This window comes from Mustela nigripes, chromosome 7 (assembly GCF_022355385.1).
Source record: "Mustela nigripes isolate SB6536 chromosome 7, MUSNIG.SB6536, whole genome shotgun sequence".
NCBI classification, from domain to species: domain Eukaryota; kingdom Metazoa; phylum Chordata; class Mammalia; order Carnivora; family Mustelidae; genus Mustela; species Mustela nigripes.
The window spans coordinates 34,518,672-34,543,066 of record NC_081563.1 but is presented as its reverse complement, the minus strand read 5'-3'; the positions used below and the strand labels follow the sequence as shown (position 1 = coordinate 34,543,066).

At 35.4% G+C, this 24,395-nt stretch overlaps 1 protein-coding gene across 2 annotated transcripts in view; it reads right to left on the bottom strand.

The window, feature by feature from the left end:
* EML4 (EMAP like 4) overlaps positions 1–24,395 on the bottom strand; it is a 156,264-nt gene that overhangs the window by 58,379 nt on the left and 73,490 nt on the right. Inside the window, exons 3-7 of one of the 2 annotated variants that reach the window (XM_059405537.1) lie at positions 14,248–14,377; positions 12,085–12,258; positions 10,054–10,182; positions 9,330–9,355; positions 9,107–9,139 (exon numbers count right to left, since the gene is read on the bottom strand). In XM_059405537.1, the coding sequence (XP_059261520.1) occupies positions 9,107–9,139; positions 9,330–9,355; positions 10,054–10,182; positions 12,085–12,258; positions 14,248–14,377 (492 nt within the window). The remainder of the gene's footprint in view (positions 1–9,106; positions 9,140–9,329; positions 9,356–10,053; positions 10,183–12,084; positions 12,259–14,247; positions 14,378–24,395) is intronic. The other variant, XM_059405538.1, reaches the window with a different exon arrangement.

Sequence of the window (24,395 nt, the reverse complement as noted above, 5' to 3'; positions counted from 1 at the left end):
CAGCTTTCTCCCTTTTGGAGAGTAAACAAACAAACAACCTAAAGGCTTTCAAAGGCAACAGCAGAGCTTTAGGGTTTTGGATTATGACTATACTAATTTGTATAATGGGTACTGCCTATAGAAAACCTTCTGAACGTCTAGAATCCTTAAAGTTTAACACATCTTTCTCCCCAAAAGTTTCCACTTTAGATATCCACTTTTATTTATATTTTACAATCTTTACAACTAAAGAGCCCTCGCAACTCGCTGAAAATTGGAATTTAAATTTTATATGTAACAATAATGCAGTGGAGTGTGATGCTATCTAGTTCCATCAAACAGGAAATTGGAGAATTTTAATTTAGTTTGAGCTTTTACCAGTTCCATTCCCCAAAACCATGGAGCCCAAGAACAGGAGATTAAACAGAAGGTTAGAAATACTGACTTTAATTTTGTAGTACAAAGTGACAAAGAGCATTTTAGGTAGGCTAAAATCTTTTCATAAAAATAAATTCTCAAAAGATTTCAAGTCCTAATGATCAAGTTATACGTAATAATAATTTAATATTTCAAAATCCAATGAAACAGTGTAATCTGTAAGAATCTTTGGACTTCGAATAAGTAACTTGATTTGTACAATAAAGTCTAAATTTCACCCCTTTCCAAAGGTCTAGCTATAAAAATAGATAAAATGTAGATCCCCAAATAAAAAAGGGGGTGTAAATTTAGAAGGATATAATCTAACCCTATCTTGCAGATTAAAAAATTCTTAGTTGGGGTGCTTGCCAAATAGTACATAGTTTTACTTGCTAGGACAAGAACCCAGGTCTGAAAAATATGACCGAGTAGTAAAATGCTACCTTAATTTTCTTGGTTCTGTAGGAAGATTTCTACTGGCTGGTAAGTTTTACTGAATTCTTAATTACATAGGGGCAGGGCTGGGGGGTGGAGGTGAGGGTACACAACACCAAGGTATAAAAGAAGTAAACCTAGTCCCTTAGGAGCTTACACAGAGTTATAACCAAGTCTTAGGTAACTGCTAATCAACTCTTAAATGACAGTAATAAGCCCACCTGAAGTTACTTTCCTGAATCTAAATCTCCTTTAATCAAATTTCTCTTTGTTATTTTGTTTACAACTCTGCCATCAAATCACTTCAAGATAATCAGATATGGGCATTTGCTTAAGCATTCTGGATTATTTTTACTCATCCTAAAAAAGGTTTTCTTTGGGAAAAGATGGGAACAAAGTCTAGTCCAACAATGAGACACATATAACTTCTAAAAGACTTGTTGCGATATTGCTGAAAACCTTTCTGAATTAAGTAAAATATGGCTGTTATGGTTGTATTTTAAAAACTGCCTCAAATCACTCAACTCACTTATATCCCCAGGAAAAGTTATTTTAAGCACTAAGTTAGAGGTTTTTTAAAATTTTACCTGAATATATCAAGTTGGATTTAATTTTTTTTAAATAAATTCAAAAGAGAAACTTCAGCTAGAGCAAACTCCAGCTCTTTTTTAAAAAAAGAGTTATTTATTTTAAGGTTTATTTATTTATTTGATAGATCACAGAGAGAGAGAGAGAGGAGGAAGCAGGCTTCCTGCTGAGCAGAGAGCATGATTCGGGGCTCAATCCCAGGACCCTGGGATCATGACCCGAGCCGAAAGCAGAGGCCCCAACCCACTGAGCCACCCAGGTGCCCCAAGAGTTGTTTATTTTAGAGAGGGAGAGCACGAGCACAAGTGGTGGGAGGGGCAAAGGGAGCAACTCTTCAAGCAGATGCCTCACTGAGCATGGAGGCCAAGGTGGGGACCTAAAGCGGGGGGTGGGGGGTGGGAGGGGGGCTAGACCCATGAGATCAAGGGGTAAGCCGAAACCAAGAGTCCAAAGTTCAATCAACTGAGCCACCCAGATGCCCTACCTCTAGCTCTTTTTCTTTTTTAAAAGATTTTATTTATTTCAGAGAGAAAGAGAGCGCACGTGAGGGGAGGGGAGGAGCAGAGGAAAAGGGACAAGCAGACTCTACGCTGAGCGAAGTGCCAGACACAGGGCTTGATGTTATGACCTAAGCTGAAATCAAGATGGATGCTTAACCAACTGAGCCACGAGGCACCCCTCTTTTTCAATTAACTGTAATAGAAAGAGAACTAGCAGGTCACAAGGGAGCAATAAAACCCTATATATGAAATTCTAATTAAAGAGAGGCTTCACCTTTACTTTTAATGTTTAATTAATTAATTAATTAATTAAAGATTTATCTGAGAGAGACAACAAGCACAAGGGGGAGGGGCAGAGGGAGAAAGAATCACAAGCAGATGTGGTGTGGAGCTGTGGAGCCCGATGCAGGGTTCAATCTCAAGACCCTGAGAACATGACTTGAGCCCAAACTAAGAGTCAAAACTACAAGTCGGACACTTAACCAACTGCACTACCCAGGTACCCTATGTTTTATTTAAAAACAACCTGAGTTAAAGCAAAATGTAAAGATTAAATAAATCTGGGTCTTTAGTACACATGTGCTTGCTATATTATTTGTACATATTTTTAGAAATATTAAAATATTTCAGTCTTTTAAAAATTAAAAGCTTTATTAAAGTAAATAATCAACAATATTTTTGGTAAAACTGTTCCTTGGAAAACCAATTGCACAGTTTAGGAACATGGCAAGTGATTTGCTATGGTTCTTTCTGCAGCCTTAGTATATATCACTGATACCACCTCTTTTCTGCTAAGCCTAATCACAAGTTTCAGAATTCTTTTCTAAGTGCTTCAGGAAAACAGTAACAAATGACAGAGTAAGAAACACATACAAAGTCTACTTGCCATTTCTGGACAGAGTGGATTTTTTACTATGCTAACTCATTTAACTGGCAAGCTTGAGGAATGGAGATTTTTCTGGTTAATTGCATTTTTCCAGTTTAGATTTTTTTAAAAAGCTTATGCCTGTGGCTTGTGAAAATACAGTACAGATGAAGTCTTTAACCAGAATAAAATAAATATGCACAAGATAAGGATGTTCTGTTATGAAATGTCATATTCTCCATGTCCAAAGGGGACAGGCTGGACTTTTTTGTTAACTGAAGATAAGAAAAAGAGGATGCCAGGAACTCATATTCTTTTTTTTTTAAGATTTTCTTTATTTACTTGACAGAGATCACAAGTAGGCAGAGAGGCAGGCGAGAGAGAAGGGAAAGCAGGCTCTCTGCTCAGCAGATAGCTCCATGTGAAGCTCGATCCCAGGACCCTGAGATCATGATCTGAGCTGAAAGCAGAGGCTTAACCCACTGAGCCACTCAGGTGCCCCAGGAACACATATTCTTAAAAGTTGCTATTGTTTACATTTTAAAAAAATAATAATAATGGGACAGCCTTTAACCATATTTTAATCTAGAAGACTGCTAACAACAACATCAAGAAATAAGAAATCTTGGCTTCATAGGACTTACCAAAAAAAAAAAAAAAAAAAAAAAAGGAAATTTCCCAAAGAGAAACCCTATCAGTTTCATTTTAAAATACAGAGAATTCATGGACAAAGTCCAGACTCATAGGGATACAAGGAATGTTTATGTTGCACATTTAAAATGATTCAGTATCTAAATTTCTGAAGTGAGTATATTTTTTGGAAGTATAATACCCAGTTTCCTGCCTTTTCTGCCCGTTCACACTAGAACAGACTTAAAGCTAGCATACTTCTTCCTAAATTTGGGAACTGCAAAGTTTTGGATACCATCTTAGTAACAACAGGGATAAATTCTATCTATAGCTCAGTTAAAGGCTTTTGGCTTTTTTAGTTTGTTTCAAACTGCATACCTTCTTAGCAGGTATATACTCCCTCCCAGTAGGTAACACAACAGAGACAGTGTCAGTAGATCACTGCTACCCTTTATATTCTTATAGACAAACTCTAGCTGTTCTTTCAGATATGATGATGCTCAGTTTACAGAGGTGCGATCAGGTTTGGACGAAACATGCCTGAAGCCAACAGGACAGAAAACAACACATGGCATGAACAAAAGACGTAAATTAAAAGCAAGTTAGTTAAGGTATGGAGAGCTGTCTTCCATTTTCTATTTGCTGCAGGAAAGGGTTTTAAAAATTTATTAAGAGAGACTCTTCGTGACATCTAGTCTAAGCCTTATGTATGTGAGGAAACTGAGGTCCAAGGTCTCAGAATCATAGGGAAAACTTTATTCCCAGATGAACAATACTTTTTCTCCCTATAACTTCCTTTGGCAAATTCCTAACTCATGCTCATAATTTCAGTTATTGAGGATTCTGGTTCTTTAAACTTTGTGTGGTACAGGTCATTTCACCCCTAACTATGTCTCAACTTCTTATTCTTGGACTCTTTCTGCCATAACACTTTACTTCCCCTTCCTAAGTGAGGTGCCTAATGAAGCTTCTGTTACTTAGAATGAATCTGTATTTAATAAATGAAATGATTAACAAATAGAAAATTGTATATACACTATAATCAATAACCTCTTTGCTGTCCCTTAACACAGCAAGAAAGCTGTCACCTCACGGCTTGTGTACTTTCAGTTTTCTCTGTTCATGAAGTTCTTTTCTCCAGATATCCATATATTTCACTCATGTCCTGTAGGTGGTTCAATGTCACTTTATCAGAAATGTCTTCCCTAACCACTCTATGTAAAATAGCAATTCTCTACTCTTCTCATTCTTTCTCAATATATATTACCTCCTGACACATTAAATATTATTTTTTTCTTATTATGTAGAATATAAGTTCCACAGAGTGCAGACTGTCACTGCTATATCCCCAAGTGCTTAAGAGCAGGGCCTGACAAAATAAGCACTCAATAAATATTTGTTATGAAGAGTGGATGTTCAAAATGTGTATCTGATAAAGAATAATAAACATCAGAAAAATAACGGCTGTCAAAATAACAAGATTAGTCAGGTTTTTTTCCCCTTTCTCCAATTTTGTAAACAAGTTTAGTATTTTCAGATTATTTTAACAACTGTTTTGGCTACACCAAATTACTTCCATGTTTTACATAGCATGTATTTCAAAATGACTTTTAATGACTTTTAAAGTATTTTTCACCTACAGTCATTTTTAGACAGCTATCTATCATGAGACACTTCTCAATTCTTTAAAATATTATAATTACTGCTCTCTCATCTAAACACACCTATAGTTCTTGCATTGATCTAGTAGTTAAGCATGAATGCATCTAAGATTAGAGCCATGAGGCAACACTGCGAAAGGAAGCAAGAGTGCTATTTGAGGACTGATGATTTTTCCTCAATTAAGCAGTGGCGGTCTGAGTCATTCAGGCTCTCAACATGACCAGACTAATTAACTATGTACTAATTCTAAAGAATGCTACAAGATGCCACAAGAGAAAAGGATTTAAGATTATTTAAGTTTGGGAAAAAACCCAGTAACATGCAATAATTTGAAGACATTCAGGTTCTCCTCTAGAAAGGAGGACAGATGACACTTATTTTCCATATTAAAAAAATGTAATCTACTTGATTACCCTAAGGATGAGTTTATAAACTGTATACTAATTTTATTATAAAATCTGTCAGATAGTTACCTATTTTTTACAACAGATAATTTTATAAAAGGTGCTTATAGTCCCCAAAGTTAGCTCCAAAAACTTGATCAGTAACTTCTCAAATGAATAGTACTATATTAGAACCTAACCACTACATCTAATAATGAATAACCCTATAAGAAAACTTATTCACAGTTTAACCTGATGTGCTAAGTCTTTCTCTTGCAGTCGGAGAAGAATCCAAAAGAACTAGGGAGAAAAGTGATGAAATGAGATTTCTGTTTCAGTATCTGAGTGTAGGTAAAGACTGAACTCAGTAAGAGTCTCTTTTTGGTGATATAAGCTGTCCTTTCTTCCGTACCTAGCCTCAGACTGTCCTGTGTACAACACATTTCACTCCACCTCCTCTTGCTTTCAACTACAGTTCTCTCCTTCTACCTAAGTACTGATCAAAATATGCAGTTTTATAGCTCTTCTTGTACTCTGCTGTGGCTGAAGGATACAGGCCCTTCAGGCCAAGCTTTTTCTGCTACCACTCACCTAAATGTACCAAATGTAAATAGTCTTCTTCCCAAATCAAAGCAGATGGCTTGGAGCAAGTCATACTGGTCATTGTCAAAAAAGAGCTAAAGAAATTAATAAATCATATTTTTAAAAGATTGTCCAAAAATGATGTTCTGGATTAATAACTAGAGCATAAGAAAATGTGGTGTAAAATATGCCATGCAAAACGAATACAAACTTGAAAAATATATCTACAACTTATATTAAATAAAGATAATCTATTTAACAGTTATCTTTTCATCTTACTCCACAAGTCTGAGTGCAAAATTTTACTGTCAGATTCACATATATCAATAATTAAATTTTATTTGGGTACTATGTCCCAGGTACTACATTTTTTTTTTAAGATTTTATTTATTTATTTTACAGAGAAAGATCCCAAGTAGGCAGAGAAGCAGGCAGAGAGAGAAGAGGAAGCAGGCAGAGAGAGAGGAGGAAGCAGGCTCCCCGCTGAGTGCACAGCCCAATGTGGGGTTCGATCCCAGGACCCTGGGATCATGACCTGAGCTAAAGGCAGAGGCTTTAATCCACTTAGCCACCCAGGTGGCCCCCAGGTACTATATTTTATCTTTAATTTTTATATTAACTCTGTGAGGATTTATGATTGTCTCAATAATAAGAAAATGAAGACTTATGGTAAAATAACCTGCTCGAGGTTACACAGCTAAGTAAATGGTGGAACTGGTCTCTGGACTCCAAAATACATGTTTAAACACTGATACTACGTTGTGTACTACACTTCTCTACAAGTGAATTAAGTCTTATAGAAGCTGAAAAATCGAAATTCTTACTCTTTTCCACACACCTCCTCCACCTCAAATGTTCCCCATTTTACCAAGTTACTCAAGCTATTCTTCATAGATAGATCTCATTGTTCCTGATCTCCCATACTCTCTACCTATCTCATCTCTTAAACCATCTAGAACCCATCTACCAAGTCTCAACTACCTCACAAGCTGAAACACAAAAGAGTTTTCTATGAGGGTACACTCTAGTGACAGAGTCTATATCCAGACAGAATATAGCAGGTTAAACTGGAAAAATAATAGACTCATATTCCAAAAATAAGGCTTCATGCAAGCAACACTTGATATTATTAAATTCTAACACGTGGGACAACCTTTCTGAGTTAAAATTCTTTTAACAGAATTTATTTTCCTATAACTTTTTCCAGCTTTTCATTCAGTCCTTCTTCCTAGATATTGGCTAAACCCCTGCTTTAGTGATGCTTCTGTAGCAAAATCCTTCCCTCTTAAATACTTTTGTCTGCTTACCTAAATGAGTTTGAAAACTGTCACCAACACAAAACACTCATTATCTACTAATCTTAAGTTCCTCTTTCCTTCCAAAGAACATATCACAACACGAGAAAGTGGCAGGCAGCTGTACAAGGATCTTACAAAACTTGAGCTCTTTAGCAAAATATGTAATAATAATAGCACCATTTTACAGTTTTACAGTGTTCTCTATTTTCAAGTGCTTTTCTTAAAATAATTTTAAAAAAGACTTTATTTATGGGGCACTTGGGTGGCTCAGTTGGTTAAGCATCTGCCTTTGGGCAGATCATGATCCCTGGGTTCTACAACTGAGGTCCAAGTCAGGCTCTCTGCTCAGAGGGGAGCCTGCTTCTCCCTCTCCTTCTGCCCCTCCTCACGCCTATGCTCTCTCTCAAATAAATAAATAAAATCTTAAAAAATTTTTTTAATTTATTTATTTGAAAGAAAGTGAGCATGAGTGGAGGGGGAGGGGCAGAGGGAGAGAGAGAAGCAGTCTCCCCACTTAGCATAGAGCCCAAAGTGGGGCTCGATCCCAGGACCTGGGGATTATGACCTGAGCTGAAGGCAGACACTTAACTGACTGAGCCACCCAGGCACCTTAAAGTGCTTTCATATACATTATTTCATACTTCAGCAGTCATATGAACTAAGTTTTATATGTACTATTCTCAGATTAGAAAACTATCTCAGAGACACTGTCATTTTGCCTAGGTCCCAAGGCTATTATGCAGAAGAGTCAGGACCAAATTCTAGACAGAGACTCTCTATCCAAGCTTTTTCCACTATTTATCGCTATCTCTATTTTTAAAAAGTGTTTGATATATAATAATTGTCTTTATAAATAAAATTTCATTTTTCCCTTTCAACCATTAGGTAAGTTATATGCTTAACTATAAAAAAGGGAGATGGTCTGACATAACTATAGAAGAATGACAGCAAAAATCAACTTCATTTAAAATTCCTATGTAAAAACAAATGATCCAAAGGAGATTACAAATAAATATTTTTCTTAATAGAATTTAAAAAAGTAAAAATCCATAGCAATCAAGCTAATCTCTAACAAAAATTTTAACCACACTGTATCTAATAACCCGGAAAATAAAGATAACTTTGACACATAGAAATGAGCTATAAAAAGCATGCACAGAAAGGACATGCTTTCATTTAGAACAGCATGCTTCCATTAAATTTGCAAGCAATCCAAGGAGAATGTAAAACTGATGAAATAGAACTTACCTACTTTGCAATTAAATTAAGTACACATTATATAAAGTCTGTTCTCCTTTTTTGGTCAGAACAAGCCAACAACAGCAAGTAGCCAGAAATTACAATTAATATAAAAGAAAAATCTAAGAGGAAATGGGTTTGCTAGACTCATTATATTTTCAGTCTTAGTTTCAAGAAACGAGTGATTATTTGCAATGAAGTTGGCAAGAGAGGAAATTAAGTTAAATTTTATCAATCTTTTAAATGGCTTTTCTCAGTGCAACTTTTATTGTTTTTTAAAAAGGGGGAAATTCTCTTTACTATTTTATACCTCTTCGTAATGACATATTTATCTCTACTGCTGACCATGAATCTTCAGAGCTCACAGAAATAAAATGGATTTTTAGGAAAATAGCTGGGTTCAGTGGTCCAAATTATCCTATTTCTTATATTAAGAGGAAGTCAGATAGTATAAATAATGAAAAGCCAAATAAGAGATCCAGTAAGAAATTAACTTAGAAGGCGACCAACTGTGTAGCTTATTCTTACCTTGGTTGTTTTTTTCACGGGTTGACATTTTTGCTGGTTGAGACAAAAATGACACATCTTATAATAAAAACTGGGCATTTTCTTAAATGACTATAATAAATGAACTTCTCTTTGATTATTATGAGCTAATAAAGTACAGTGAATAAAACAAGACAATATGCTTAAAAATTAGCAAAAATTTAACTGATATAGAAAGTTTTTTTTTAAAGGATTTTTAATTTACCTTGGTTGATGATGACATCTTTATGCCTACAGAAAAAATTCAAAGATATTTATGTTATAATTTTATTTTGCTTATCATAAGAATCACCTCAAGAAATTATAAAAGCTTCAATGTCTAGGCCACACCCAAGATAAATCTTTCGAAGTGAAATTCGGACATGGGTATTTTTAAAAGTTTGTCACTGGTCTCAACTATTAATATATGTATCTTTTAAAAAAGATTTTATTTATCGAGAAAGCGACAGAGCTTTCTGTCGCTGAGTGGGGAGGAAGGGCAGAGGGAGAGGGAGAAACACACTCCCAATTGAGTAGGGAGCCCGATGCAGGGCTTGATCTTGGAGACCTGGGATCATGACCTGAGCCGAAGGCAGACGCTTAACTGACAGAGCCACCCAGGCGCCCTCTAACATATACTGTTTTAGAAAACAATGAATATTCCGTAAGATCACCTGAACAGTGAAAGCAGAGACAGAACTTACAAAAAATCACTGAAATCTTAGGGGATTATAGAGATCTATTATTTGAGTGGGGAACATTAACAGGAGGATAGCTTTCCTTTTTTTTGGACACTTAAAAGAAAAAACTGACTTAGAACAAAAAAAAGGATAAATTATAATATAGATTTTTTAGAAATTGATCCAAAGCGGGCATATAATTATCCATGCAAGCATGACAGTCACAGAATTATTAATTTTCAGATATAACTAAGAAAGTATAATACCTACTTGTCTGTATTTTTTATAACTTTTGATATTAATTTTGACGTTGAAACTGCTCTCAATAATTTATTACGACTCTCATCTGAATTTTCCCATGAATTATGTGACTTTTCAGCTGTTGGTGGTCGTTTTATGCTGGAAGAAACATATTAATTTCTTAGAGAAAAATTCTATGGGTAGCAATGACATGTAATTGACAGCTTAAATAGAACATAAAAGCAGCAAAACATTTCCTTAAAGCTAATCCAGAAAAGAGAAGGAAGGATTAGTTGAAAGGTTCTGTCTGGATGAGTGAAGGAGTTAAGGCAATGAGCAAATCTGTTAATAATGTTCACTATTATTCAGAAGATTCACTAGAAGAAATATTATTTGATTAAAAAATAAATCTGTGCTTTTTGTTGATAGAAAAAAACACATATGCTTAAATCCTAGAGTAAAATACTTCTCATAATTTGTGAAACTGTGAGATTGTGAAAAAACCTGTACTTTTTTTAGAGTTATTACAAAGCTGCTATTTTCATCTTTTATATTCTTGTGTAATTAGATTATATATGGTACAAATGACACTGTCTAAGTAAAATGTGGGATTAAAGGTAAAACTCTTGTGACATCCTTTAAAGATAATTTCTACCCATGATCAGAAATAAACATGACTTAACACAAGAGTGCTGTATTATCAACAATGATTCCATATATGTATAAATGAAATTACTGACTTATAATTTTTCAGCTGCATTGCTAACTATCCTACCACTCATCCAGTCTCCAACACTTCTTGCAATAGTATATCCAAAGAGCAATTTAGAATGGCAAGCGCATTTCCAGGAGACCTTAAGAAGCTGAAAAAAAAGATCTGGGACAAAGAAGATACCAAGTCAAATCAGAATCTTAAAGAGATTGATTATAAAAAAGCCACCTTTAACCACACACAATCCAAAGTTACATAACATTAATAAATTATATCCAAGAAAAACTCGAGACCAGGCAAAAATAATTACAAACCATTTAGACAGCGTAAGAATCTGCGTGAGACACACAGACAAATCATTTTTTACAAGTTAAACATGCATCAATCAAATGGAGAATGTTTGTTTTCCCAAATTTCTATTAGGGATTTGAGGCAGAACATTAAATTGAGCAAATAAAAATATATTATAAATCTTTGAGGAATGGCTGTCATTTTACTAAAATCCTAGTTAGTTCTGGGAATGGTTTAAACTTTCCTGAGATTTCCAAGCAGAAGTATATGAATAAAATATATCTATACCTAACCATAAAGCCTGAATCAGCATTTCTATAGCAGGTATGCTATAAATGAAATGAAAATTTCATTTTCAGTTGGTCTAAATATCTGATTACAAGACAGGTGTAGCACTGAACTCCCAGCATGCAGGTTTAGATCCCTAATTTAGGTTCACACACAATGTTAGAATGTTTCTCCCTTCTCCCCATCTCATAGCTTTAAAATATTAATTATTACAGACACAGAGAGAAGCCCTCAAGCAAGCCTTTAGCATAGAAAAGACCGGTGAAATGGATTTATTTCTCTACTCAAGCAAGAACTTATCCTCCCAAAACCCAAAACTGAAACTGTGATGCAGTCACAATGAAGAGCCATTTGTGAAGGGCCCTTAAAAATTCAAGGTTGTAATGATGCCAAAATATGATGAGGATAATTACAAATGGCAATTTTCTGTCCATGGTTATAAATTTATGCATAGCTTAGATAAATTTTGGTAATTTTATTATAAAAATGTTGTCTGGTATTAAAGCAGGTTATTAATAACAGTCTTCCATTCACCAAACTGTTTGTAACTGAGATTTTCTTTTTTCCAGTTTTAACTGAGAAATTTTGACCTTAAATATTTCTTTTCCAAAGTGCTAAAATAGAGATTTTAGCAACAAAGAAGTGGTGGTGAGGGGGAAGCCACCAGGCTTTTCTCTTGGAATCCATGGATAGAATAGCTTTTCTCAAGTCACAGAATTTAGGTATCATTACAACCATTCCCTAGCTCTGTACTCAGGGACAGTTAAAACCTTTTGGTGGGAGCAGAATTCTTGCTTTCTTGAGTTTGTCTGTGTATTTGGAGAGGCTGTGAAGAGGGCTGGGGAGAAGGTGATGCTCGAATTTGTGGACTTTGATCATTAGAATGAGATTCCTCTTTTTTTTCTCTCTGTCCTTGTGGTTTTTCTTTCTTTTTTTCTGTACCACTGTAAAATAAAGTATAACATGGAACAACACATATTTAAACAAAAAAAAAGATATTTCAAACGATGGAATTCAAAATACTAAATCAAACAACTAATACAATTTACAGCGTTTTCATTTAATGATGAAAATATTTCTTTGAAAATTCTGGAAGCTATTAAAATCTTCAGTAAAGAATTTATAAGAATTTTAAGGCAATATACCCTATGAAGATTGTTTGGAGACCAAAATGGCCCAATGCATTTTGCCATCTTGGTGTATTTTGGGGAACAACAGCAGCTCTCTTAACTGACTTCAACTTACCCAAATCAGAGCATCAGTGACACTTTCCATTACCTCTGTAAAACATACTGTATATATATATCAAGACATAGAAAACCCTATGTTTAGTAGATTATTCTGGTTCCCATTTCTTCTGTGTATTTCTCCTCCTGCCAGTTGAGTTTTAAATTTACCAGGAATTGTAGGTATCCTCCCACCAACCCAGAACCTGTTTATGCCAGTTGTACTGATTATTTTAATTACGTAAATTAATTAAGTACCCAAAAAACTTACAAAATACATGTAGAAAAGAGAACTTTTATTTCCATGAAAACTAAGTTGAATGCTCTGGGAGACTCCATAAAATAGAATTACTAAAAAAAAAAAATGCCATTAAATTTTACGTAGGTGAGACAATTAAACAAAGTTAAGGAAAAAGAAAAAGAAATGGGTTCTAAAAACTCTTGTTCTGCCAGAGTTTTAAATTTATTTGTCTTAAAATTGAAAGTAATAAAAAAAATAATTGATGGCTGTACTTTATGCAAGATAGTCAACAAGGAATCTAACCAGACACACAATCAGAAAGAGGGTGGGAACCTCAGCCTTTCATTAAAAAATTGACAAATCTATGTGAATATATTTGGAGTTAAATATTTAAGATATTTACATATAAATTCTTGTGATTCTGCACTTCTGATCTTAATTTATGAAGCATTTGCCATTCCTAATTACTGGATAAGAGTCCTTATACTGCACATTTTTGACAATATTATAAACCAGATGGAATCAAGATTTGAATTCCATGGTTGAAAAGGCAGAAAACTATGAACTGTCTACAGTTCTTAATCAAAGGACATTTTATAATTTGACTATAAGGTGCATAATCTACAAGGAAGTATGTTTAAGAACATTTTAAACAAACATACATAGTAAATACAATTTATCACACAGTAAAAGTTAAAAATACTAAAATATAATTTTTAAATTAAGAGAGAGGGTGCACACATATACATGGGGGGGGAGAGGGCAGAAGGAGAGAAGCTCAAGCAGATTCCCCGCTGAGCTCAGGAGACCCCCCAATAAGGGGCTCCATCCCTTGTCCCATAAGATGATGACCTGAGTTGAAACCAAGTCAGACGCTTAACCTACTGAGTCACCAGGCGCCCCAAAAATATAATTTTTAAAATGACATTCAGTCTGATTCAGTTCTGATACCTTGACTTCAGACTAGGCCCCAAATGCCTATTTATTATTCAGTTTTTAAAAGTATGTACCTCAAAAATATCAATATTTTGAATTACACTGTAATTTTATAGTCATGGTTAAGGAATAAAAGTTATAATCGTGTTCAGCCTCCCACTTATATACCAAAGATTCTATTTCTCCTTTAAAAATTGCTGTATCACAAATGCACTGCTTGCTACAGAAAATTTGCTTATATAATTAAATACAGTGATTCATATCTCATCAACAAATGTTTATCAAAACAAAACAAAACCAGGAACAAAAATACATTTAGTAAGAATGCAAAGCTTCTTCACGCAACTTGATAAATACATGAATGTAAACCGAGTATAGGCTGGGTATCTACATTCATAGTTAAAGAACTCAAAGGACATGCTCACTTTAATTCCATACAGCTCTATTTCATTTGTTTTCCAAAGTAGAATGAATTATCACTTTCAGACAATTTTACGTTAGCTTTTCTTTCCCTTATTATAAATGGATACCTTTTAGCAGCAGATGAAAGAGTTTCCTTTCTTGCAATTGCAACAGAGCTGGTGTGGCTTGGCTTTCTGTTTGCACCACTCCCGTTGGTTATACAGGACATAGAAATAGCTTCTCGAAGGCCTGGAGGGCCTAAAAGTGGTTAAGAAAAAATTTTTACATCAAACTTTAAAATACTCCTCAAAAATTGGAAGTTTAAAAAATTAAGTCCATTAGTCTTAGAACTAAGTAAGCAAAGTGCTCCCTCTGGTATGCAGCATACAATATTAATGTCTCTAAACTTAATCTTATCAAAACAGACCTATAAAAAGGCCATGCTAAATTACCACACTGCAGCTAGACTTACTCTCTAGCGAAATGGTTTGCCCTCTACACACAACAGCTTTAAAACACATGATGCAAAGTAAATCACAAATTTCTACATCACTGATTTTCAGAAATTTCAGCTCTACTGAAATCAAATTATTTAGAAATTCTAGAACCACAGGGGCGCCTGGGTGGCTCAGTGGGTTAAGCCTCTGCCTTTGTCTCAGGTCATGATCTCAGGGTCCTGGAATCGAGCCCCGCATTGGGCTCTCTGTGCAGTGGGGAGCCTGCTTTCCCCTCTCTCTCTGTCTGCCTCTCTGCCTACCTGCAATCTCTGTGTCAAATAAACAAAATCTTAAAAAAAAAGAAAAAGAAAAAGAAATTCTAGAACCATAAATGTTAAATCTGACAGTTATTTCACTTGCCAACCTGTATTACAATCATCTATAATGTTTCCTTAATATGGAGATTCCTAGACCTAATCTCTAACCAAGTAATTCAGAAGAAAGGAAGATGGAGATATCTAATGTATTTACTTTTTTTTTTTTTTTAAAGATTTTATTTATTTATCAAGAGAGAGAGGGGGAGAGAGAGAGCACAGGCAGACAGAATAGCAGGCAGAGGGAGAAGCAGGCTCCCCGCTGAGCAAGGAGCCCGACGTGGGACTCGATCCCAGGACACTGGGATCATGACCTGAGCCGAAGGCAGCTGCTTAACCAACTGAGCCACCCAGGAGTCCCTGTATTTACTTTTTGAAATTTCCCAGGAAAATTTTTATTTATAAGAATGTACAATAACTTCCAAATTATGCTAATACCATCGGTCATCAGATTTACTGCTAGACTGCCAAACAAGTGACTCCTTGTTATATTGACAGCTTTTTTTTTTTTTTTAAATTGTGGTAAAATGCTTATAACAAAGCTGACCATTTTAAGCATTTAAAAAGGTACACAGTTCAGTGGCATTTAGTATAGTCACAATGTTGTGAAGCCATATTGGATTGCAGAACATTCTGATTACCCCAGACACCCTCTATTCAATGAACAGTGACTCCCCATTCTCTCCTTCTTCCCCTCAGCCCATGTCAACCATTAATTTGTATTTCCTCTATATATCTGCCTATTCTGAATACTTCTACACATGGAATCATACAATATGTGCTCTTTTGTGTCTGGCTTATTTTACTTGGCACAATGTTTTCGAGGTTCATCCATGTGGCAGCATGTGTATGAGTACTTTATTACTTTTTATGGCTGAGTAATATTCCACTGTATGAATATACCACATCTTGTTTATCTATTAAGGGACACCTGGATTGTTTCAGTCTTTAGGTTTATGTGAATTGTGCTACCATAAACATTTGCTTACAAGTTTTCATTCAAACATCTGTTTTCAATTCTACTGGGTATAGAACTAAGGAGTAGAACCACTGGGTCACATGGTTATTTTATGTATTACTTAATGAGGAACCATTAACACAGCAGCTGTTCATTTATAATCCCACCAGCAATGCCTAACGGATTCTTATTTCACCACATCCTTACCAACACTTGCTATATTCATTTTATAAAAACAGGTATTTATCTTGGGAGGGGAAGCAGAGGGAAAAGGAGAGGGAGAGAATCTCAAGTACATGCCCCACTGAATGTGGAGCCTCCAATGGGGCTCTATCTTACCACCCTGAGATCATGACTTGAGTCAAAATCAAGAGTCAGATACTTACTTGACTGAGTCATCTAGGTCGCCTGCATTTTTTTAAAATTATAGCTAAACTTAATATAATAAAGTGCTCAGTTAATAATGTTAAGTGCCATTTCACTGTAGTTTTGATTTGCATTTCCCTAATGAGAATCTCACTGAGTTTGTTGGCTATTTGTATAATTCTTTAGAGAATTATCAAGTCCTTTGCTCATTTTTCAATAAGACAATGATAGAAGTTGTTCACAATGCTCTCTTACAATCCTTTTATTTCTGAAAGGTCCCCACATTCATTTCTGATTTTAGTATTTAAACCTTCTTTTTCATTCGACATAAAAGCTTGTCATGTTTGTTCATCTTTTAAAAAACCAACATTTGGTTACACTGGCTCTATTGTTTATCTGTTTTCTACTTCATTTATCTCTAATCTTTATTTTTCTTTCCCTCTGCTAGCATGGCTTTGGGTTTAGTACTTTTCTTTTTCTATTTCTTTAAAGTCAGGTTTCTGATTTGAGACCTGTTTCAGCATAGGCATTTACAGCTACAGATTTTCCTCTGAGCACTGCTTTTGCTATATCAACAGCTGGTTGTGAAATACAATTTTTTTTTTAACTTTTTGTTACACACCCAAAAAACCCCATTAACCATTATGTAAAAACAAACAAACAAACAAACATATAGTCTGCAATCCACTTTCTATGCTCTTTCAATGTCCCAAACCTCATTTCAAAAAGGAGATCAATCACACCCATTGGGTATGGTACCACAGCTGTAGGCCCATTACATTATTGCTATTACATCAAAACCAAAAACCCCAAAAATGCAAATGTTAAAAAGGTTGTGAAGAAAATGGAACCCTTGTGTATTTCTGGTAGGAATGCACCTTAACCTTCTGCAATCTGGCTATCATCTAACCATTTCATAGACATTTTTCTTGCCAAATGGTGACCTTAGTTCTTTGTCACTAAATTCAATGGCTACTTTCCAGTACTAATCTTGCTCAACGTTCCTTCAGCATCAAATACTGCTGATCACTCAGTCAAGGACAATGTCCTTAGTTTCTAGGACACTGCCTTTGCCTGAATTTCTCCTTAGCTCTCTGACCATTTTTTCTCACTCTCACTTGCTGTATCTTCTTCTCCTGCTTAGATCTCCCTCTGACTCCCAGATTTATTTCTTTGAAAGAAAGAAAAAGAGTGAGAGTGCTCAAACGGGGAGGGACGGAGGGAGAGAGAATATCCAAGCTGACTCCCTGATGAAACAAAGTGTTTTACAAAAGAGTAAAAGGCAGTTACTGGCATCAAGGCATTCAAAATCTTGCAAGAGAATCATACTGGCAATGTAAATATGTGGTAATCAGAATATCACAGAAGTACTAAGACACATAACTCTGTAAAGATGATTAAGAATACAGAGCTCAAGAAAGATTCCCTAAAAGAAATGCACAACAAACTGTTAAGCCAGGTAAAATGTAGGTGATAAGATACTTGGATCTTATTCTAGTATGTGTAAAGAAACAGAAAGAATGTAATAGCTAAGTGGGGTGTTTATGTGCATGGAAGGGAGGAGGCAGACAAAAAGCTCTTTGTATGGTGAGAATGTAGAACAAGAGGGAGCAGAGTTCAGATGGCACAGGTAAGCAGCAGTCAGATCATGGAGACTATCTAAAGAGAATAGAGACCACTAAAAGGTTTTGAGCTTAAAAAAGTAGTTAGTTCAATTTACATTTTAGAGAAAACCCTCTAGTGGCTATGTGAAGAGCAGATTTCAGGGCAGTGGTCCAAGCATAAGATGATGGGAACCTGAAATAAGAGCCTGGTAGTATGAATGCAGAGGAGGAATCAGTTTTAAGAAATGTTTAAGACTTTAAAGAATAAGGAATTCTGTTTGGAGACATTTTACATTTACGAATTCTGAAGGATAACACACAAGCAGAGAAATCTAGTAAGTAGATAGACAATTCTGAAGTGCTGAAGTCCAGATCTGGGAACAATTTGGGAAATGGCACTGATAAGTAGTGGCTGTGAAAAATCATGAAGGTAGGTGAGTGCTGATGTAATCTCTTGGCAAGAAACTTTCAAACCCAGTTTAAGTATTTTATTCTAGGTGCTCCCACAGCACCCTAAATCTACCTTTTTAATACCAATTACTTATAATTTTGTAATACTGACCTGTCATCTCAGTTTATCTGAGGTCCTTTGGGGGCAAGGTAGTGTTTTTTATTTCTTTAATCTCCAGAACTTGAAACAGTGCTGTGTACAGTGAAAAGATGAAGGAAACAGACACTGACATACAGTATATGGTACAGAGTAATATTAATAACCAAATGGTTGCTACATGCTAGGCACTGTCGTAGGTACTTTACAAGTAGTATATCCTTTGATTTTAAGCATAATCCTAGCAGGGATTTACTATTATCATCCCAATTTTACTGCTGAAGAAATTAGAGAAATTATTAATATACTCAGGGTTCTACTGTAGTAGGCAGTGAAACGAAAATTTGAGTCCAGGCAGAAGGAATAGTAAGTAGAAAGAATTCTGCCAAATGTAGAGTGACATTTCAAGCTGTGCCAGGATAACAGATAGGAATTTACCAGGGAGAGTATGGGGAAAGGACATTCTAAGTAGATAATAGTACTAAATCATCAAGGTCCCCAGATTTCAGTAAAAATAGCAAGAAAAGGCCAAAAGAAGATTTTCGTGATCTCTTTCAATCCTATAGTTTGATTTGAGTAGCTCTTGGTACTGGGACCCCTTAGTATTTGGATGAAAGAGTGAAAGATCTCCTAAGGTAGAGGCAATGCCTTAAGTAAAGCAGAGGCAAAAAACAAAAAGAAACTGTGAGTGAATGCTTGTTTTTCAACTGAGAGGTCTAAAGTGTATTCTTTGAAAATCAGGACCCAGAAGAATGGAACATAAAAATGATTACTGCTGTTAAACACAAATCCATGACTGGAATGCACCGTTAGCTACACACACACACACACACACACACACACACACACCCTCTCTTCCAGGGCTTGGGTATTGTAAAATCTGAGCTGTAATCTCAAAGATTAGCCTACAAGACTGGAAGCAACAGTAACCTCTAGTAACCAAAGGCACAAAAGTAAAAGTAGTTCTAATTCTGAGCAGCAACCCAGAAACTTAGGCTAAAAGTCTATAAACCAGGAAGGTATTAATTTGGTTTTAATCACAGTACAAATCATCATAATGCCAGTTAAAAAGGTAGCAATAATTTTTATGACATGAGGATACTAATCATATAGTTTATATTCCTGATGACAGACCCAAGCATATGACCTTTCTGGTAACTTAGCCTGACAATTCCTAAATACTTCTGAACTTCACTATGCTCTCGACTCACACAGAAAAGTTATCACTAGAAACTACTACATATTCAAAATCTCACAATCTAAGGGCACCCCGTGGGTCAGTTGGTTAAGTATCTGACTCTTAGTTTTGGCTCAGGTCATGATTTCAGGGTTATGAGACTGAGCTCCAGATAGGGCTCCATGCTCAGCATGGAATCTGCTTGGAATTCTTTCCTGCTCCTCTCCCTGCAAATAAATAAATAAAATCTTCAAAATCTCAAAATCTCAGATCCTGGCTACCCTCATCTATAAGATCCTCTTGTTCCTACATCTATCCCAGTAACTCTCTCTAAAGTGTGTTTTTTTTTTTAAACCACCATTTCCTGCTTCTAAGACTTTCTTCTTCTTCTTTTAAAATTTTACTTATTTGAGAGGGAAAGCACAAGCAGAGAAGGGGAAGAGGCAGAGGGAGAAGCAAACTCCCTGCTGAGCAGAGCCAGACATGGGGTTTGATCCCAGCACTCTGGGATCATGACCTTAGCAGAAGGCATACGCTTAACCATCTGAGCCACCCAGGCACCCCTAAAACTTCCTTCTTCCCACATTCAATTTAACAAGTACTTACCGAGTTATCCCAAGAATTAGTAAGAAACTATGTTAAGAAACTTACTTACTATAGTAAGAAACTTACTAAAGTAAGAAACTAAACTGTTCTGCCTTCAAAGAGTTTACAATCTAGCAGAAACATCAAATATACATACCAAAACAGACACACAAAAAACTTTTAAATAATTCCAAGAAGAGACAATAAATGGAAATATTTTCAGGAACTAGTTTGAGCTTTATAAATAATGGGAACATTTTTGATCAGGAGAAGGGTAAAGGTGGTCCATGGAGGAAGAACTCTAGCTGATATTCAAAATCTTGTATTTATCTCAGATTCTCTATCACATGCCCATAGTTCCAACTGCAGACCTCTTCCATTCTCCTCATACTCAAGCTCCTTTCCTTTTGTCTCACAGGAAGGTGCACTTTAGTCCTTTTTAATTCCTAATGACCACTAATTTTTTTTAAAAAGTATGTTTTGAGCTGAGGACTCCTGGGTGGCTCAGTCGGTTAAGCGTCTGACTCTTGATCTCAGCTCAGGTCTTGAGCTCAGGGTTAGGAGTCTGAGCCCAGGATGGAACATCTCAGAAGTCTGATCTGTTGTCAAATGATAAAACACTCTCCCATTTCCCTCTACAATTACCAGCCATTTTAGCCCAAGGGCCTATAAGGGAAATTCACACCTTTCAACCTGATCAGTGTAATTTATTTATCAACAGCATTTACAGCAAAATTATGACAACCCTGTCTTCTCCCAAATGTTATTTGAAGTAAGAGGCAATGATACAAAACTAGTGCCTATCTGCTATCCCAGATTCTATATAATTAGGATTGTTTTCTTTTAGAAAACTGACACCCTCCACATTTCAATTTTTCCTCAGGGTTCTCTCATTTCTCAAGTAGCATTTGCAATGCTTGATACTTTTGGCTTACCAACAGTTTCCTGGTTTAAGATGACTGATTCCCACCTTCAGATAAATTTGATTCCTTTGCTTGTATACCATTGTGTACTAACAGCTTGTCTTCACATAATGTCACTGTATTCTCAAATTACATTCATTTGGTCACCCCAAGAGGTCTTAATGGGTTTCCCAGGCACCAGCTGTGACATAATTTGTCTTCCTGGCAGTTAATACTGCCTAAGTGTTCCCTGGGCCTTCCCGTTTGTTCCAAAGTACAGGTAATTTTTTTTTTTCTTTTGGCAGGAACTCAGTGGCAACTGCTGCATATATTATGAACACATGCCGTCAAAAGGAAAAAATTCTCCACAGAAAAGAAGGTATATGAGAAAATTAAATGACTGGCTACCTAAAAACTGTTAGGAAAACTTTCTACCTCAGATAAGCATCTAGCATAACATATTCAAGAAAAAATAGGGCTTAGCTTTAATACTGCTGGCACATGGGAGAGGATAAACTAAAAGAAGAGAACTAAAAATACTGAAATGACTAGTTAGGTGTATATCTGATTTTGGCATTTACTGAATGGCAATACTACTATGAAGTAACACAGCAGAATGTCATTAAGCCATAAGCATACACACTATTAACATTTAGTTTTAGTCACATCTAAAGTGAAATCATGCCCTCTGCCCATATCACTACCATCTGCAAAACTAGTTGACTTCATCAATAAGGAAGTTGACCTGTGCTTTTAACCACAGCTTTGCAAAAAGGTTCCACACTTAAAATTATCCATGGGGGTTTAGCCTTACTCCTCAAGAAAAATCCTCTAGAAAATGTAGCTATCTTAAGAAGATGATAGTGATTATTGTCCTGTCAGTATTTTACATGAAAGTGAGTATGATAAATTCTAATTTCACAGAGGACTAAAAAAACTCACATAAAATTTTCCATAGTATTGGAAATTACCTTTTCAATAAAGAAAAAAATACAAAATACCCACAAAATAATTTCATTTTTTAAAAAAAAGTATTTTATTTTAAAACGTTTATTCCAAATGTTTATATCATTAATATATTAATCCTGTTTAATATTAAAACTGACAGCTGACCGGGGCACCTTGGTGGGTCACTTAGTTAACCCTCTGACTCTTGATCAGGCTATGATCCCAGGGTTGTGGTTTCAAGCCCCATGTCAGCCTCTATGCTTGGCAAAGAATCTGAGCTTCTCCCTCTCCCTATGCTCCTCACTCTGCTCTCTAAAATTAAAAAATAAAAAATAAAAACAAACAAACCAAAAAACCTGACAGCTGATCTATTAGGTTATATACAAACATCAATAATGAAGAATCACCTAATAATTTTTCCAATTATTTCTACTGTGTACTATATTTAAATTCCAAAATAAAACTATTTAGAATTTCTAATAATAAATTAGAAAAATTTAAATATATTTACTATATTTAAATAAATATATTTAAAATGTATATAAATTTAAATATATATATTAAATATATATATAAATATATATTAAATAAATGTATTTCTCTTGATCTCTAAATATCAATCTCAGAAAATATAACTGGTCAGGGAAATTTCTCCAATAAAGGGAACTAGAGCAATTAATTCTTCACAATGAATTATGCTCATCTCTAAAATAATATTTCCCCAAATTATTATATAATCAACTTTCCCATTAATCTATTATATGGATAGCGTTTCAAAGTAACGCTAAAGTAGCGTTCAAAGTAACGCTGTGCCTAAAGTAATGAAGTAACTTAAAGAATAATCGCTAGTGGACACCATTTCAGAATATAACCATATTGGCACATTCTAAGAACAGCTGTCATAGTAAACTTATGAAGTAGAATCAATGGAAAGAAGCTCTGTATCTAATTAATAATTTAAAAGAATTAAGAGTTAGTAGTATATGGTGGAAAAGAGTTCCAAAGTAGCAGCTACAGGTGGTTCTGTAACTCCAGAACTGGGTAAATCTCAACTAAAGAGCCTTAAATAAAACTGATCCCAAAATCACTTCAGAGACAAAGAACTAAGTCTAAGGACAACTGAAAAAAAAAAACCACCAGAAAGAGTAACATACAAAAAGTATGCTCCTAGAGAATACGAACTACAGATATTTAGGTGTATTTGTATTTTATGACATTGAAATAGGTTAAGTGATAAGTAATGGGTGTATATACAAACTACCATCGCCTTCCAAATTATTTATTTATTTATTTGAGATTTTATTCATTTATTTGGCAGGGAGAGCACAAGCAGGGGGGAGCGACAGGCAGAGGGGCAGGGAGCCTGATGTGGGGCTCGATATCAGGACCCTGGGATCATGACCTGTGCCTGAAGACAGATGCTTAACTGACTGAGCCACCCGCGAGCCCCAGCCTACCAAATTATTTTAAAAGCAGTCTTTAAATTTCTCTATAAATATTTTTTTACGGAAATACCTTGGTAAATTAAAAAAAAAAAAAAGAAAAGAAAATCAGACAAAAATGTTTAGATTTTTCTCATCATAAAATTACAACATGCTGTTAAACATAATAAATTCTTAAATTTTTAAAACTAATATGAACTATTAAAATAAACTTTCAAAAATATTGTGATAATAACCAAACACCGCATCATTTTCTCTTTCAGAATTAAAATGCTTATACAGAATCAGAAGCTGAGGGTACGTAACAGCAGTTATAGATTGTAAGCATGTTCTTTCCCTACTCCAAGTTTATCCTCCCTGTAAAGTCCACATACATTAACTGATCTGGCTCCCCATTCTACTCTAACAACTCCAGAATCCTTTATTAAAATCAATCTATAACCAAATAAAGTTTTGTCTGGCTTGATCTTGGCAGTCCTCAAAGCTGGTTCTCAAAAAAATTTAAAGACTGCAATGTAACATTATTAGCCCAAGTGGTTTCTATTAAGTCTTTTGCCAAACTTATCATCCCTCATCACTGACACATTTATCTTAATAACCACTAGTGGAGAAGATCAATCCAGCCACCTCTCTAACTCTCCACTATTTTTTTTTTTTAAGATTTTATTCATTTATTTGACAAAGACACAGCGAGAGAGAGAACACAAGCGGGGGGAGTGGGAGAGGGAGTAGACTTCCCGCGGAGCAGGCAGTGTGATGCAGTTTGATCCCAGGACCCTGAGATCATGACCTGAGCCAAAGGCAGACACTCAACAACTGAGCCACAGAGGTGCCCCTGGTTTCTCTTCAGATTGTGTAAGTCCATCCCCTTTTACTAACTCTTCACTATTAACTACTTAGGCCTAGTGTCTTTGAGCGTGGGAGATCTAAGAATGG